At 41.4% G+C, this 15161-nt stretch overlaps 1 protein-coding gene across 6 annotated transcripts in view; it reads right to left on the bottom strand.

Moving 5' to 3' along the window:
* Positions 1-15161, bottom strand: part of LOC147702888 (uncharacterized) — a 353529-nt gene that overhangs the window by 185815 nt on the left and 152553 nt on the right. For 5 of the 6 annotated variants that reach the window (XM_086931472.1, XM_086931470.1, XM_086931475.1 and 2 more), the window contains exons 2-3: positions 12734-12760; positions 10982-11008 (exon numbers count right to left, since the gene is read on the bottom strand). Coding sequence is in view for 1 of the 6 variants with exons in the window: in XM_086931471.1 (XP_086787597.1) it covers positions 5996-6043 (48 nt within the window). In the remaining 5 variants the exon portion in view is untranslated. Of the gene's footprint in view, positions 1-5995; positions 6053-10981; positions 11009-12733; positions 12761-15161 lie in introns of all 6 variants that reach the window. The other variant, XM_086931471.1, reaches the window with a different exon arrangement.

The following is a 15161-nucleotide window of genomic DNA, read 5'->3' as shown; positions in this document are numbered from 1 at the left end:
AGATTGATTCATTAGAGCAGTGCAGGTGTATCAAACAGAAAATAATATAGACGAAGAGTGGCCTTAATTGTATTTACAAAAGCTAATCCTTCCCATTAAAATGAAAATTTTGATTTTTTGAACTATTTTTTGTGAATACAATTATTTCAATCTTTGTGTATTTGTTCCATTAATGCTTATTTCTGTATTTTTTGTGAATTGTTTTATTTAAGTCATCAAAAATGCTTAAGCTGGGGTCCCCGGCTTCTAGCACTGACTCAGGATTCCAACAATAATGACCCTGGGTTCCAGTTGTGATTAAAGCGGGGGTCCACAGATGTAAAAATGTTTAGAACGACTGTTCCAGCGCATTACAAATGGATGTGTGCAAGGGCGTAGCATGCAGAAAAAATTGCCAGGGGTGGAAAGACAGATGGTGTTCTGTAACACCAATAAAGCTTTACTCAGTTTTGGGCGTAAGGTGTTCCATAATTGCACTTACAATGATTAGCTCCTAACCCCATGCTTGGCACCCATGAGGAGAAAAGACAAATGAGATTTGCGCAATATAAAGAACAAAAAAGGGCTAAACGTTAAATTATACAGCATAACACTGCTCAGGAAAAGCGGATGATGCTAATAGGTGCGCATAATGGAATATTTTTGGGATGTCGAATCTAAGTAAAATAAAGTACTGCCTGTCTGATACTAAAGCGTTTTCTATTCTCAAGCAAACACTGTTTCTTCAGTCACACAATGTTCATCACCAGCAGTGAAACAAAATGAGTTTATCGGGCTACCGTTGCCTTCACTTTGCAGTACTAACAAAAGTTTCAGTGGCGTCATTTATAGCTTTTTCAATAAAATGCACGTGCAATTAATTCAGTTGTCCTCATTTCCAGCAGATGTTGGTGTGGCAGAAGCAGAACCCATTTCTCTTTTTAACCGAACACAGCTCTATTGCTTTTGACAGGTGAAGCTTTGCCAGAAGCACTTTAATATCTAAACAGTTATCAACCAGTTGTATCAGGTTTCATAACTTTTGTCAGAGCAAGCTGAACGCTTTGCACACGTTTTTACCATCTGCCAAGCATTGATTGTTCAGTAAGTACTACAGGTCTTCGTACTGCTGTACGTTTGAAATCCGAGTGTGCATTCTATTCACGACCACTAGAGAGCAGACACACTCAATGTTTTACAACTCATTTTATGTAACTCGATGTTGTCCTATTGGGAACACATTCGTTCTTGCATCAAGTCGCAAAAAATAGAAAGCATGTTAAGAACATAATGGGCCAATTAATTACCAGTGTTAAGGAGTTAAAAAAGAGTTGGGAGAGCCAAAAAGTAAACAGGGAAAAACGAGCCGGAGGCCTCTCTTAGCTCAAAAAGGCCGTGCACAAGCCGAACCATGATAATGTTTGGCATTTAAACCGTAGACCAAGTGGAACAACATTATAGTCTATTAAAACGTGCACACGAGAGGTTTTTGTACAGCGCACGTATTTGAAGGCGCTCTCGTGACATAATGAAATCAAAGGCGGCCCTGTGAAATAGATCACACAGTTTGGTTAAGCAGGGAAGATGGTTTCAAATTGTCCAACTCAGCCACTATAAGGGCACCTCTCTCTCTCTCGCCCACTTCAGAGGCTGTTGTCATTGGGTCGTCGATTGCTCGGCATGAGGTTAGAGCGACGGTACCAGGCAGATGCCACATGAAAGCTCGGCTCGCTTTGGGCTCGAGGGTCCAGGAGGACAGAGTAGACCTCTGCCTTAAGCCAGTCTCGTGCTTTCAGTAGCTCACCCACCTGTAATACTAAACAATGGTTGAGTGTTAAAAAGAAAGGTTAGAGATTTTTTTATTCTTTCATTTTTTATTTAGTGCATTTTTATAAAGCGCTGACATTAAATAACTGACTAACCTATCGAAAAAGCGCTTCGCCGCCTCGTCAGGGGAAGTAAGCGCTATATAAATGCAATTACAATACAATAGAATACCCGAAGTTGTCAGAGCGCTGTACATTAGAGTTGGTAACGTTACAAGAGAAAAGTGGTACAAAATAGAACATTCCAAAGAAAAACAGGAGACTAAAAAAGAAGGGTACACAAACACAAAATCCATCACAGCATGCAGGGGTGTGGAATGTGCAGTAAATTATACAAATTTACAATGAAGAGCGAACTTCCAAGAGGGACCTGAGAATGGAAGTATTAGTTCTGAAAGTGTCTTTGGAAGAGAAGAGATTTGAGATCAGCTTTGCAGATCCAGGTAGAGGAGGTGGCACGGAGCAATGGGGAAAGTAAGTTCCAGATTCTCACCACATTGCCTAAGAAGGATTGCGCCATCAATCTTTCCCTTTTGAAGACGGGGGGTTCAAGCAGAAGCTTTTCCGCATTGCGAGAGGGTCGAGAGCCTCCGGACAATTTCAATTTATTTGCCAGGTAACGAGGGGAGGACGTGTGCAAGGTTTTGTGTGTGATGCAGGCAGTTTTGTAAATAGATCTTGCCTCGATCGGAAGCCATCGAAGAGAGGACAGGATAGGAGTGACGTGGTCGCTTTGTTTAGACCCTGAAAAGAAGTGTGCTGCTGAATGGTGGATGGATTTGAGAGGGGAGAGGTGGGATTTGGGTAGGCCCATCAGAGAGAATTGCAGTAATCCAGTCTTGAGAGAACCAGCGATTGTACCAAGGTTTTCTCCGGTAAGAACCGACGGTCCTCCACAGAAGGCGCAACTGGTACCTGTGTTCTTGGCAATAGAGTTGATGTGGGAGATTAGGTTGAGTCTTTTGTCAAGAATGACACCTAGGGATTTAGATCTGTCGACAATGATGGGTATGTTGAGTAAATTCAGCTGATCCATCCACAATTGAACGGGAGGGGGTGAGAGAGAGGTAGAAAGGAGGAAAGAATTCAGTTTTGGCAGGATTTAGAATGAGTTGGTGAGCTAACATCCAGTTGTGAATGGAGTTGAGAGTAGAGTTGAATAGTGAGAGATCGTGTGCGGAAGACACCTTGAGGTAGATTTGAGTGTCATCCGCAAAAAGATGGTAATGGATCCCAGATTTGCTTAGGAGGTTCCCTATTGGTTCCAGGTAGAGATTAAACAGAGTGGGTGCCAGGATAGAACCTTGAGGGACGCCGTGACCTACAGCCAATGAAGAAAAAACTGTTCGCCATTCATTTTCACATTTTCTTCTAGTCTTACATGTATAAGATCTTGATTGACCACTCATCTGTCTGTAGTATTCATAAATTGAACTTTGGATCTATCCAGAGAAGGATTACCCTTTCGCCTCACCTATTTTCTGTTTAGTGTATCGTTCGGCCTTCTAGTAAGTAATTCCATTGGGTTTAATGAGGGACTATCTTACACTTGATCATCACACTGTTTCCCCCATTCACTTCTGTATTTTTTACATTCTTTCGTTACAGAAAACATTTCTCTATGCCACATTTTGTCCCAGCATTTGTTACACCAATAAGGCTGGCTTTAATTTGCTAAACCACATTTCTGCATGCAAACAGTTCTGCATGTCTATGTTTACATTTGTTAGGACATTAAAACCAGACCTATTTTGGTAATGTCTGTACGTATTTAATAAGTAATTTGTGGATCTCTGCTACCACACATGTAATGTAAATTGATTGGAGGTAACAGGAATGGCATAAGAATGTGTGCATTTTTCATCTGGATAAAATATGTAACCATGTGAGGTTATTATTGTCCTTTACATCTTTTTTCCTCCCAAAATGCATGCCCTAGGACACATTTCTTGTTGTATGAAACCATGCAAAATTATTGCGCTCCCTTCTAGGACCACACACGAGTACAGGATGGTAGCCTTGGTTAACTCAGTTACTCTTGAAGCTGCCTATCTCTTGAAGCTGCCTATCTGAAATGCTATGCTGTAGACAGGCAACTCTAATGAACACGTACTTTAAAAGTAAAGTAATCACTGGGAAAGGAAGTGGGAGGGCTTGAGCTAATATGCTGGGTCAAAGTCAGCCACATTGTTTTTAGGTCTGGCATCAGCCAAGTGCTTTTAATTGTAGTAAAATTATATGTATAATATACTTACATTATGGGCTTTCAAGCACCTTGCTTCGTCCAGTAAAATTATATGCATAATATACTTACATAAAGGCGCTTCCAGCCACCTCTCTTTAACCATTTGTCCGTTCTTATGTCATTCACATTTTGCATACACCCACTACAACCTACAGAATGGGGCAATGGCTAACTTCACTTTGAGTGGCTGCATTTAGCCCTTTCACAAGGAGCACATCTGAACACAAGGTAGTTCGTTTCAGTGCCAGTGTTTTTGTTTTTACTTTATTATTACTTTACTGTTGCCTTTTCTTTATAGAGCCTGATGTGATAGCAGGACACTTCCTACCACATGAAAGCATAGGGCTCATTCCAGCTTTATCAGTTCCAGCCTCCTGCCAATGTTGTTGTAATTCCTTTTGTAGTGGCTTTGTTGATCAGACTGCTGTTTTTCAACACTATGAAAGCAACTCAGATGAACTCTGATTAAAAGCTCTTGAGGTGCTCTGTCTTTGCAAACCTGTCTGTCGGTCATTCTTTCTTTCCTTTCTTTTTTCCTTCTTTGTTTCATTCTTTGCTCTTTCTTTCTTTAATTCCCTCTTTCTTTCCTTTTTATTTCTAGCCTTCCTCTTACTTTCTGCCTTTTCTTCCTCTTTTTTATTTCCATCCTTCTTTGCTTCCATCTTTCCTTTCCTATTTTCTTCCCTTTTGATTTGCTTCTTGCCCTCCTCTTTCTTCACTTGTTTCCTTCTTCATTCTTGATTTTCTCTGTATTTCCTCTTTTTTGCCTTCCCTCCTTCTTCCTCTTTCTTTCCTTCCTTCCTCTTTCTTGTCTTCTTTTCTTTTTCTTTCTCTTTTCTTTGCCTCTCTCTTTCTTGCCTTTCACTTACTTGCCTTCTTTCTTTCTTGCCTTATCATCGCTTTCTTTCTTTCCTTCTATCTTTCTTGCCTCCTTTCTAAATGTCAAGAGGCTGGCAGCCACTGCCAGACCAATTGTCTTTTTTAAGCCTGTGTTAACCAATACCTTTAGAGTTTACTAAATTAATGTGTAGAACATAATTGCATATAGGGGTATTCAGACAGACTTCGTCATTAGTGTGATTCTGTCATTCACAATTTACTTTCTCCAACTCCATCATGCACCAAGTGTGTCAGCCCACTTCAGCCATTGGCTGACTTCACTACGATTTAAAGCTTGCTTCCCTTATACAAGGAGCATATCAACACACAAAGTAGTTCCCTTCAGTGCCAGGATGTACTATGGCAATGTGTGCTTTTTTAGGACCAAAGCATTTTTTTCCTTTTCAGCCAATGTTTGTGTTTAGATTGATGGGACACCGCACCTAGCCGAACAATCAAGATTTGCATAATCCATGACAAAACAAAACCAGAATTGCCAAAAGGCTGAAGGTCAATGCCAGGCCTAGTAGCTATGCCAGTGCTTGTTCTACAGTGCATGTACAAGTCCATTGCAAAGACACCTTTGCTGATAGAGAGTTCATGAAATGCATACATGCCATACCACTCTCGGAAAAATATATACAAAACCATACTTTTCCTAATCATAGATTAAGTATGCACATCCTAATCCACCCACATATTCTTTTTTCAAACGTGAGAACTACTTGTCCAAGGCATCGAGACCCGACCAATGAAACTCTTTCAAGCAACTTTCAAAGAGATATTCCGCATCTCATGAAACAGGCAGATTATCTTGTCTATGTAATTAATCAATTTTGCTACCATACAACAATAAACCCCTGCTTAAAAACCTACCCCCTCAACTAGATAACAAAGAAAGTGCCAAAGTACACATATAATATAGATGTAAAGATTAGGAAATGAAAACAATCGGGCTAGATGGCAGAAGAGGAAAGTATATCAGAGACAGGAAGACGGGGAGGCTTGCTGAGCAGCGAGTTGAGCGCCTATTCGAGAAAGTGAGTTGTATTTTCGAAACACAAACCTTTACTGTCAGAATTTGGTTGCTCAGCAGGCCTGCTGAGACCCCCATACCAGAGCCCTATGGACACAACACATTAAGACATTGGGGCAAAGAATCAATCATATCATTCCATATCCATATTTAAAAGAACATAACATGTGTTTATAATATGCATATTTGTTCTCTGAAACATAGTAAACATTTATTGTTTTACGATTTGATGACATAAGCAGCGTAGATGTGTTCTGGCATGGTATAAAATTATTCGTTTTTGACAGATCATACTTGGTAGGGCTGCACAGATATACATTGGAGTTCAATTTTACACACATGTTGCATGCTGAAATGTAAACGTACCTTTTTCAGAGTAAAAACGTAAAATCGGTGAATCCGTGGCTGTTTCTCTCAATATTTCCTAAATTAGCGTTATACACAAGCACTGGTACAACACCCAGCTGTTACACGAGCATGCGGTTAATATTAGACTCTGTAGCCATGGGACCTCGTAAGTTCTTGCTCAAATATAGATGTCCTCAGAACCCAAGTGTATGCAGTTCACACACAAGAACTACCATATCAGCTTACTACCCACAAGGTGGTTGAATGTATCACACTGAACTTATCAAGGTTCGAACGGAATCCATGAATACATAGTGTTTCCATAGATCGATTATGACAAAAACACTCGTACATACCGCACTCATCATTTGCGGTCCGCTGATACCAAAATCGTCTCAATACGACGACCTTTATTGAACGGGTTCAGAATCACGGAACCTCACATTCTGTTCTCCCAATTTTTGTTAAAGAAAGAATCAGAGCTAACAGTATAAGGAGAACCAGAATCCACCATAACCTCTAAATCTTTCCCATCAATATTGATTACACACAATGGAGGTATATATGGTTTGGTATCAGCATCACTTGTTTCTATAGTAGTATGCACTACTTGACCACACACCTTTTCATCCAGGTTTCCCTCTCTCACGCAAATTACAGTATTAGCCAAACCTATGTCATCCTCCACAACATCTTCCATTGAATTTTCTAACACACTAGATACTCTCTTGCTCACACTCTGACACATTAGCCCAAAATGCTCTACTTTCTTTTACATGTAAAACATTCCTTACCCTTAGCTGGACAGTTTTTAAATTAAAATGAGTGTGACCTTGAAATGCAGTGGGTACACAGATGCCTACTAACCAATTTAAGCATTTGATAGAGTAAATTTCTCAATCCCAATGTAGCCACACCGACCGACACACTCTCAACATCGACTGTATTGAAGGAAGTAATATAAAGTTCTACACTCTTTGCAATTTCTATGGCCTCCTGCAACGTTGGACTATGGTGTTGCAATAGTTGTTCCTATAATTTTTTATTGGAACTACATATTATCAATTGATCCCTGATATATGTAGCCACTTGAGCTCTAAAGTCACAATCTGCAATCAGAATTCTTAAACTAGATGCATAAGACTCCACTGACTTAGTCAACTGATGTCTCTTATAAAAATGAAATATTTCTAATAAGGTTACATTAAGTATGGAGCCAAATTAAGGGAGGGGTCGAGAACACCACTGCTTTTGCTCCTAGGCCACTTACATTAACGGAAACGTGATTTTCCACAATAGAATGGGAGGTGCTAGGATGTGCATGGGGGATAGAACATTTCAAAACATGCATGTGGGGTAAACGTTTTAAATTTAAGATAGACCACAAACCCTTGATATCATTGTTGTACAAAAATGGAGTAGGAAAGGAATCGTCTGGGCAAGTAAGATTGCTTGCAGATTTATAGGAGTATAACTTTACAGTTGCTTATATACCTGGATTACAAAAAAAAGAACAGACTATTGGTCTAGGCTATCAAGTGAATTGCATCCCTTGAGGAATGTATTTCCCCAAAAGAACGTGTTGTAGCGACTGTTAAAGATGGAGTACTTTCAGTGGCACATCTGGTGTCTAAAGAAGAGTGGATAAAGGCCATTTTGAAGGAGGAAAATATGGATGTTTTGAGAGAGTATATTGTCAAAGGATGGCCATTGGAGAAACATGTGTCTAAAGAGCTTAGTGGGTACTGGAAAGTTAGAGGTGAGTTGACTCTTAATGATTTGATTTTGAAAGGTGAATCATTTGTACCACCGCTTGGCATCAGAAAACCTGATCTCATTTGCCCGTTGGGTACACATAGGCCAAACGGATAATATTAAGAAAGTGAGTGATCTGTTTTGGTGGCTTTACATGGCCAACGATGTTATTACCTTTGTAAACAATTGTTCATTGTGTGTTGATTCAGACAAGGTTCTTAAAATGCAACATTCCAACCTGCTACACTAGTCTGTGCCTGAGAAGCCATTAGAAAAACTCGCTATTGAATGGTTAGGTCCATATGAGGGTATTTCAAGTGGAAAAGGTGCACATTTTAGTTGTAGTAGGTTGTTTTTTAAGTGGGTGGAGTTGAAATTGTCTCTCAGATTGATTCTGGAGTGGAATTTGAGTTTTTGCAGGACACTTTTAGAAAACAAGGATTCCTTGGAAGTATTATATTGGACAACGGTACACAGTTTACCTCAAATGTATTTACCAGTTTCCTTAAGAATACAAATATTCATCATATAAGGACAGCGCTATATTCGCCAGCATCAAAGGATTAGTAGAAAGGTTCCACAAAACTTCTGTAAAAGGCATTCAATTGGCCCTCAAGACACGTATAGATGTTAAGAAACATGGAGCAGATTTGATAGGGTTATGTCATTGTGCACCAACTTCATCACGGATGACGTCTGGTTGACTGACCTGTTACAGCGGGTCTCCTCCTGGCTCTTGCTTTCATAGAGTGCGTGTAAACTTGCATAGTTCAGCGGTCCCTAGTGGCTAATGTTACTCGGTCTCTGCAAACTCAAGATGTGTCCAATAAGAATATGGTGCCTTAAATAGTGCAGGTCTTTTTAGTTCCGTCTGCATCATGGACTATCATGAAACATGATTACATGTGTTCATATGTCACTCATTATGGAACTTGTGTTACCACGTCCCATTGTAAATACTCATATTTCACTTGGCGAAATTTATGTCATTCATTTTGACAATCTCACCCCTGTGACTTATCCTCTTTTTTGGTTTACGTTTTGTGGGATCCATAATTCCCAGGCTGAGAAGGTATAAACACCTTCAGATAAACACTAGCCCACAGTAAAGACAGCCCCTGTGACTAATTATCAGGGTTGGGGGAACCAGACACCCACAGTTATAAACATGCTGAACAAGGCAGGATGCAAGGCTAATGCAGAAAATGATTGTTCCAAAGGGTGGTTCAACCTTTCAAAGGATTACTGTGGGACAAGACCCCACTCTGTTGGGTAGAATGGATTATGCACAAAATTCAGGAGAAACGGAACGGGGTAGTGGAGCCTGATATTATATGTGCCATATTTTAAAAATGAGAAATTGGACATTTTCTGAATTTGATGATATACGATTGCCTTAATCAATCCATTAAAAAGTTACACGTTTTGTAATATTTGTAAATTATAGTGGAGGAGCCAATCAGCTGGGAGCAGAAACTTGTGTTCACCCACCTTTTTTTGTAAAAACCTCTAAATCGCAATGCCAATGTAGGTGAGCGGGCGTTTCTGTTCCCAGCTGATTGGCCGTACACCGTCTCAAACAAGCATGCTTTTTGAGTGGCATGTCTGTTCGGCATGCTTACTGGGCAGAGGCACAGTCGAGCCCTAGTGTCGCACTAGTACAGAAAATAGGGCCCAGCACCAAAATCATAATGCTCCCCTTTTGGTGAATTAGATAGCTAAAAAGAGTGGCCCATGTTTGCAAATTGAGGCTTGTTGAACTTATAAAGGCATGCTGCGTAAGTGCTCTGCGGTGTATTGAAGACTGCATGGGTGTGAGCTTACTAAAGGCAGGCAATGTTTGTTTTAATCTCAAGGACATCAACAGTAAAAACCTGTCCTGCAGACCATAGAACATGCCCATCAACAGCCAAAAAACATGCCTAAGTTGACCTGTCAGACCAGCCCATTAGGCACTGCCTGAATGCCCTACAGGCCAGTTCGACCCTGGCGCGCTCACAATCGCGCTCTTGCAGTAGCATGCTTAGCCATGCTGCTGCTGTGAGTGCATTGTGCCCCTTGTCTCATAGTGATGTAGTAATGGAGGTGGCCACTCAGTCCCAGCTCGCTTCTAATATCACCCATTGCCCGCCAGCTCGACCCATCATCGTCCTATGACAGATTTAGTTCCCACTTTTTACAACAGAAAAAAAAGGTCCGCTTTGACAAACTAGGCCACATGAAAAGATACAGCTTCATTTGAAATGGAAGCTTCAAAAGCAGAGAGCATTCTTGACCTCCAACGTAAAGACACGAGACCTCGGTTCAAAGCAGCGTGCATGCCTCGCGGACATGACGGAGGACTTGGACACCGGATACACATCACGTGCCCCGATCACTCTCACTGCGGCGCGCGGGCCCCACTTATTGATCGGTGTCCAGACCTCAGGACAATCTGGCGCTCTCGCACATATCAGAGTAAAACAGTATTAAAACCTTATGTGACCTGTAGACCGTTGACAAATATTGTAAGCCTACATGTTATCAGGGTGAAACGTGACGAAGAAATAAAACTGCGTTTTTAACAGCCGCAGCCATGATAGAACCGAGAACCGTACATTAGATGTTGCTCACACCGAAGAAGTGTTTAAATGAAGGGCGGCTAATTTCAATTATGTTCAAATAATTCAAGTACTTTTTACTTCTTCAAATATATTTTAACAGCAACACATATCTCTTTCAAATAAATACAATTCGAATACTTTGTAAAGAAACTGCTTCATGAAGCGACTCATAATGAAAGGTACACATTGCATCTGCATGCTCAGGGTTGTATCAATACAAACCATTTCACATTCAAGTTCGAATGAACTCAAATACATTCGTGTACAATATACACAACATAACAAATAATTTTCTTGGTCCAGTACTCACCCGTGGGCCAATGTCACCCTGTTCTCCCTGGAAGGAACAGAAAGTTGAAACAAGAACAAAGAGTTTAGCACACACTCACATTTATCAACCACAGTTCATGCACTTTAATATATTGCCTGTGCTAGCGACAATACACTGAAATCAGACACAAAACGAAATTTCAGGCCTAGACATGACCCCCACCCCACTAGCAGAAAGGCCCTGCCGCTTCACGGGTTCCTACAAGGCAGCTCCTCCCCGGGTCTCCAGAGAATTGGCAGGGCAGGTCCCACTGGCATTAACATATATGGATCAAGACATTGGCATCAAGCCCAAACCACCTTAACATTGAGGGTATCTGGGGTGGCAAGCTTACTGTTGAGCGGATAGGCCATGAGTGTGGGTGTTGAATCTCACTAGCAATGGTCGGGCTAGCTGGTAATCTGAGGGATTTCCTTCCTGTTGACTGTAGGCAGGAGAGCTGGTTTTGGGGGCTGTTTGTGCTTCCCAAGCCTTTCGTTCAGTTCCTGTAGCTGCTATTCACCACTGAGGGCCTGAGCATAGTATTTTTTTTTCGGTGCAAGCATTTTAATGGAATATTAACTTACGTAAGTAAGGAGTTGGGCTTTATGCCCTGGTACAAAACTTAACACTGCCACTAGTACTTTTGCCATAGAATTTTCGCATCAAATATTTCCCAGTTACCAATAACAATAGGCACTTTGTATTGGGCGTCCCAAGTATTTGCAAGATTGCCTTCCATCAGGCCCTCAATATTTTACTGGCACAAATCACATTTGTGAAATGAGAAATATCTTTCCCAAGCAACTTTACAAAACACAATTGCAATAAAGACTGTAAACAAGTAAAAGGGTTCAAAAAAGTAAAAAGTACAACAATCTTTAATAAAATTCATCATAATAAAACAAAACCATTTCGCTAATATACATAATTCATTTGTTTAAAATACAAAGGTGGCAAGAGGTATATCACATTTGTAACAGGAATATACAACTACTGGATACTATAAGGGACTCTAAAGTATGGATATATTTTTTTTAGCCACTATCTGCACAAAACGTGTGGACTATGCACAATTTAACCTCATTCTTCCCAAGATTTTCCTGAGAAAGGAACCCCTCACCCTTCCAGCAAGGAATGACCTTCTATGTTCACTGCATTGTGTGGTTGGTGTAAAAATAATTCTCAATGCTCCTTTGGGTACCTAGTCCAGTTCTGAATGTTGGGTGCCCTTTGAAATATTTTGCATGGGGGCCTTATTAGTTTGTGATACGCCACTGGTTGGTAAGTAAGGGGGATGGTGGACGGTACCTACACGCCCTCAAAAATTAAAATCGAACACAGCAATAATTAATCCTTTGTGAGACTAGCAGGTGCATCTTTCTGTGGCTGTATGAATTGTATACCTATTAACTAAATTATTGCATTAAAAACCCACTATGGTGAGCAGGCAAAAATAAATTAGTGCTGGTCATCCTTTATGGTAAGAGAAATTATTGCGATAAAAATAATGGGGGACCCAGGCAGGAGGGGAGAGATTGTAACAGAAAGAATAAACAGAAAGAATAAAGCAATTTCACATAAATGATGCAAATGTTCTATTTCAGACTAGGACACAGTGTAGGAAGAGCGTGCCATAAGAAGAGAAAGAAAATACAAGTAAAAGGAACCATATTTTAAGTAGTAGGCAGAGATTAAAACAATATATAATATTGCATTACCTGGAAAGAGTGCATGTCTAGTTAAACTTACTTTTTCTCCCTTTGGTCCTGGAGGCCCCTATTAAGAAAAACAGATCTAAATTATATTTTTTAAGTTGCTGTTGATTTATATAAATGTTACCGATAAAAGTTACGTTGTTCGCCCTCTATTAGAAGCTTGGTACAAAGCTATGTTTGTGCACTGTTTTTTGCTGTTGGGTATCTCAATCATCTAGGAAGGGAAGAACCAATATGGTTAAAGCTCATCTAATCTTAGCAGGCAATACAACAGCAAAAATGCCGTAGCTTGCATAATGATTTATACCGCTAACCCATCTTAAATTTCTAACATTTTAAGATTTGTCACTATCTATTGATCCAACTCAATATTGCTCACTAAGCCAGGATTGTCCATGCTGGTTTAAGGCTATGAATAACAAGCATTTGCAATGCAATAGGTCTCGCATTTGCAGGAGTTTAACCCTTTGCATGCTGATGACGGAACCGCTCCGTCATCAGCTGCGGGTGCGCTGTGCTGATGACGGAGCGGTTCCGTCATGGCCCAGCCGCCGCGCCTGCGCAGCGCTGATTTCGCGCCTGCGCGGGCGTTCCAATGAGCGGGGCGGGTCATGACGGAACCGCTCCGTCACCAGCATAGCTCAACCGCGGCTGGTGACGGAGCGGCTCCGTCACCAGCATGCAGCCGCCGCGCGGCCGCCCCGCCCCTTTAGCGCTGCGGCGGAATAGCCGCCGCAGCGAAGGGGTTAAGATATTGGCATTGTAAATGACAATACCTTTTATTTATGTTTTAAAAAACAACAAATAAATAAAAGGTATGGTCATTTACAATGCCAATAGCTCAAACTCTTGCAAATGTGAGACCTATTGCATTGCCACAGTGAAAGAGCGCACGGCGTACTGGTTATGCAAAGAAGCGGCCCCCATAGCCAGAGTCCAGCAAGTGTTTGGGGGGGGGGAGGGGTGTAGCCACAGTCAAAGGGTGCATGGTGCGCTGGTAATGCATAGAAGAGGCCACCACTGATGTCGTCCCGTGAGTCCTGTCTAGATTCAGTGAATAGTTCTCCAAACTTCTAATGAAACTCCCGAGTTAGGAAACAGGTAAACGGGACAGTCCTAATGGGAGGTAACAGAAGACAGGGAGGTGCTTAGGAGGGACTAATAAGCCGCTCAACAAATCAGAAGCCAACATTTACAAAGGACAATGACACAATCCAATGAAAAATATGGGTGGAGAGTGGGCCTGAGCTTCAAGTCCAAATCAGAATACAGCATGACTCGCACAGCAGGGAATGCACTGCCCAGGCTCGACCTGAAAACACTTGGTATTCTTTAAAAGCTATTTTTCAACTCATTCTGACACCACATTTTGCTGCAATGCAGTTATTTATGTTCAATGCCCCCTGTATCGCTCATATGAAAAATAGGTAGGTTGGGAGGTGTGGTGCAGAGCGCAAAAAACGTGCAAACAGGGACACTACATCCATTGAGAAGGCCACGATGTTCAGAATAGGTGAACGGAACATAACCCCATAGATGACAATCTTGAAGGTTTTATTGGTGGGGGAAGAATCAAAGGTTTCTCAGCGAGTCTGGGTTGTTTAACACATCCTCATATCTCCTCTTTAAAAAAGCACCACAGGCGTTGTCCATATGGCACCCGAAGAGCAGATGGCCCCTGCGCATTGGCTGTAAATCTATTATATAAAAATAAAAACACCACATGCCAGGAAACACCCCCAATGGATCACAAATCATGCGATCAATTGGGCAGATCAAGAACCTGGCTGACCAAGACAGCTCAGGTTTGTTGCACAGAACTTCACATTACAAACCTAATAAAGCCATCCAAAATAATTAGTGGTTTAAGGTAAATATTCACCAGTGTTGTGTGTATAACGTGCGTCTTGCCGCCTGACATCAAAGGGTTTCATCACAGACTTTAGACACAAAAACCTGGCTATGAAGCATGGTGCAGAGAACACACTATTTGCTCCTTGAACGCGTTCGATAGACGTTTCGTATTTTGAGGCTTTGTTTGTCTGCAACAGCCAATCGTGGGCGTGAGCCTACTAGCAAATGCGACAGCTACCGTCATGGCAATGTGTTGAAATATCAAGTGTCGGAGCATTAAAGAGCATGGCAGCTGATTATCCACCGAAATATACGGCGAGGCAACCTGTTCCCACAGTCACAGTCTCAGCTCAGCAGGGCGGTGCTCTAAGTGTGATGAAGAAGGAATGGGAGGTCGAAAAAGGGCCTAGCCAGTGAAACATAACTAGAAATCCTTTTCGATAGGGGTGACCTACATAATTAATGGGGTGGCTTAAAACACGTGTACTAGATTCCCGTGCTTTACACAGCATACCACCTGACTGCTATTTAGGTGCTGTTCTATTAGTTCTCTGTTGTTCAATTCAGGCATCACACAACAATGAACATACACCTTAGAGAAGGTGGGC

Source organism: Lissotriton vulgaris, chromosome 7 (genome assembly GCF_964263255.1).
Source record: "Lissotriton vulgaris chromosome 7, aLisVul1.2, whole genome shotgun sequence".
NCBI lineage: Eukaryota > Metazoa > Chordata > Amphibia > Caudata > Salamandridae > Lissotriton > Lissotriton vulgaris.
Note: the sequence above shows the minus strand (reverse complement) of the source record. Positions and strands in the feature narration are given on the sequence as shown.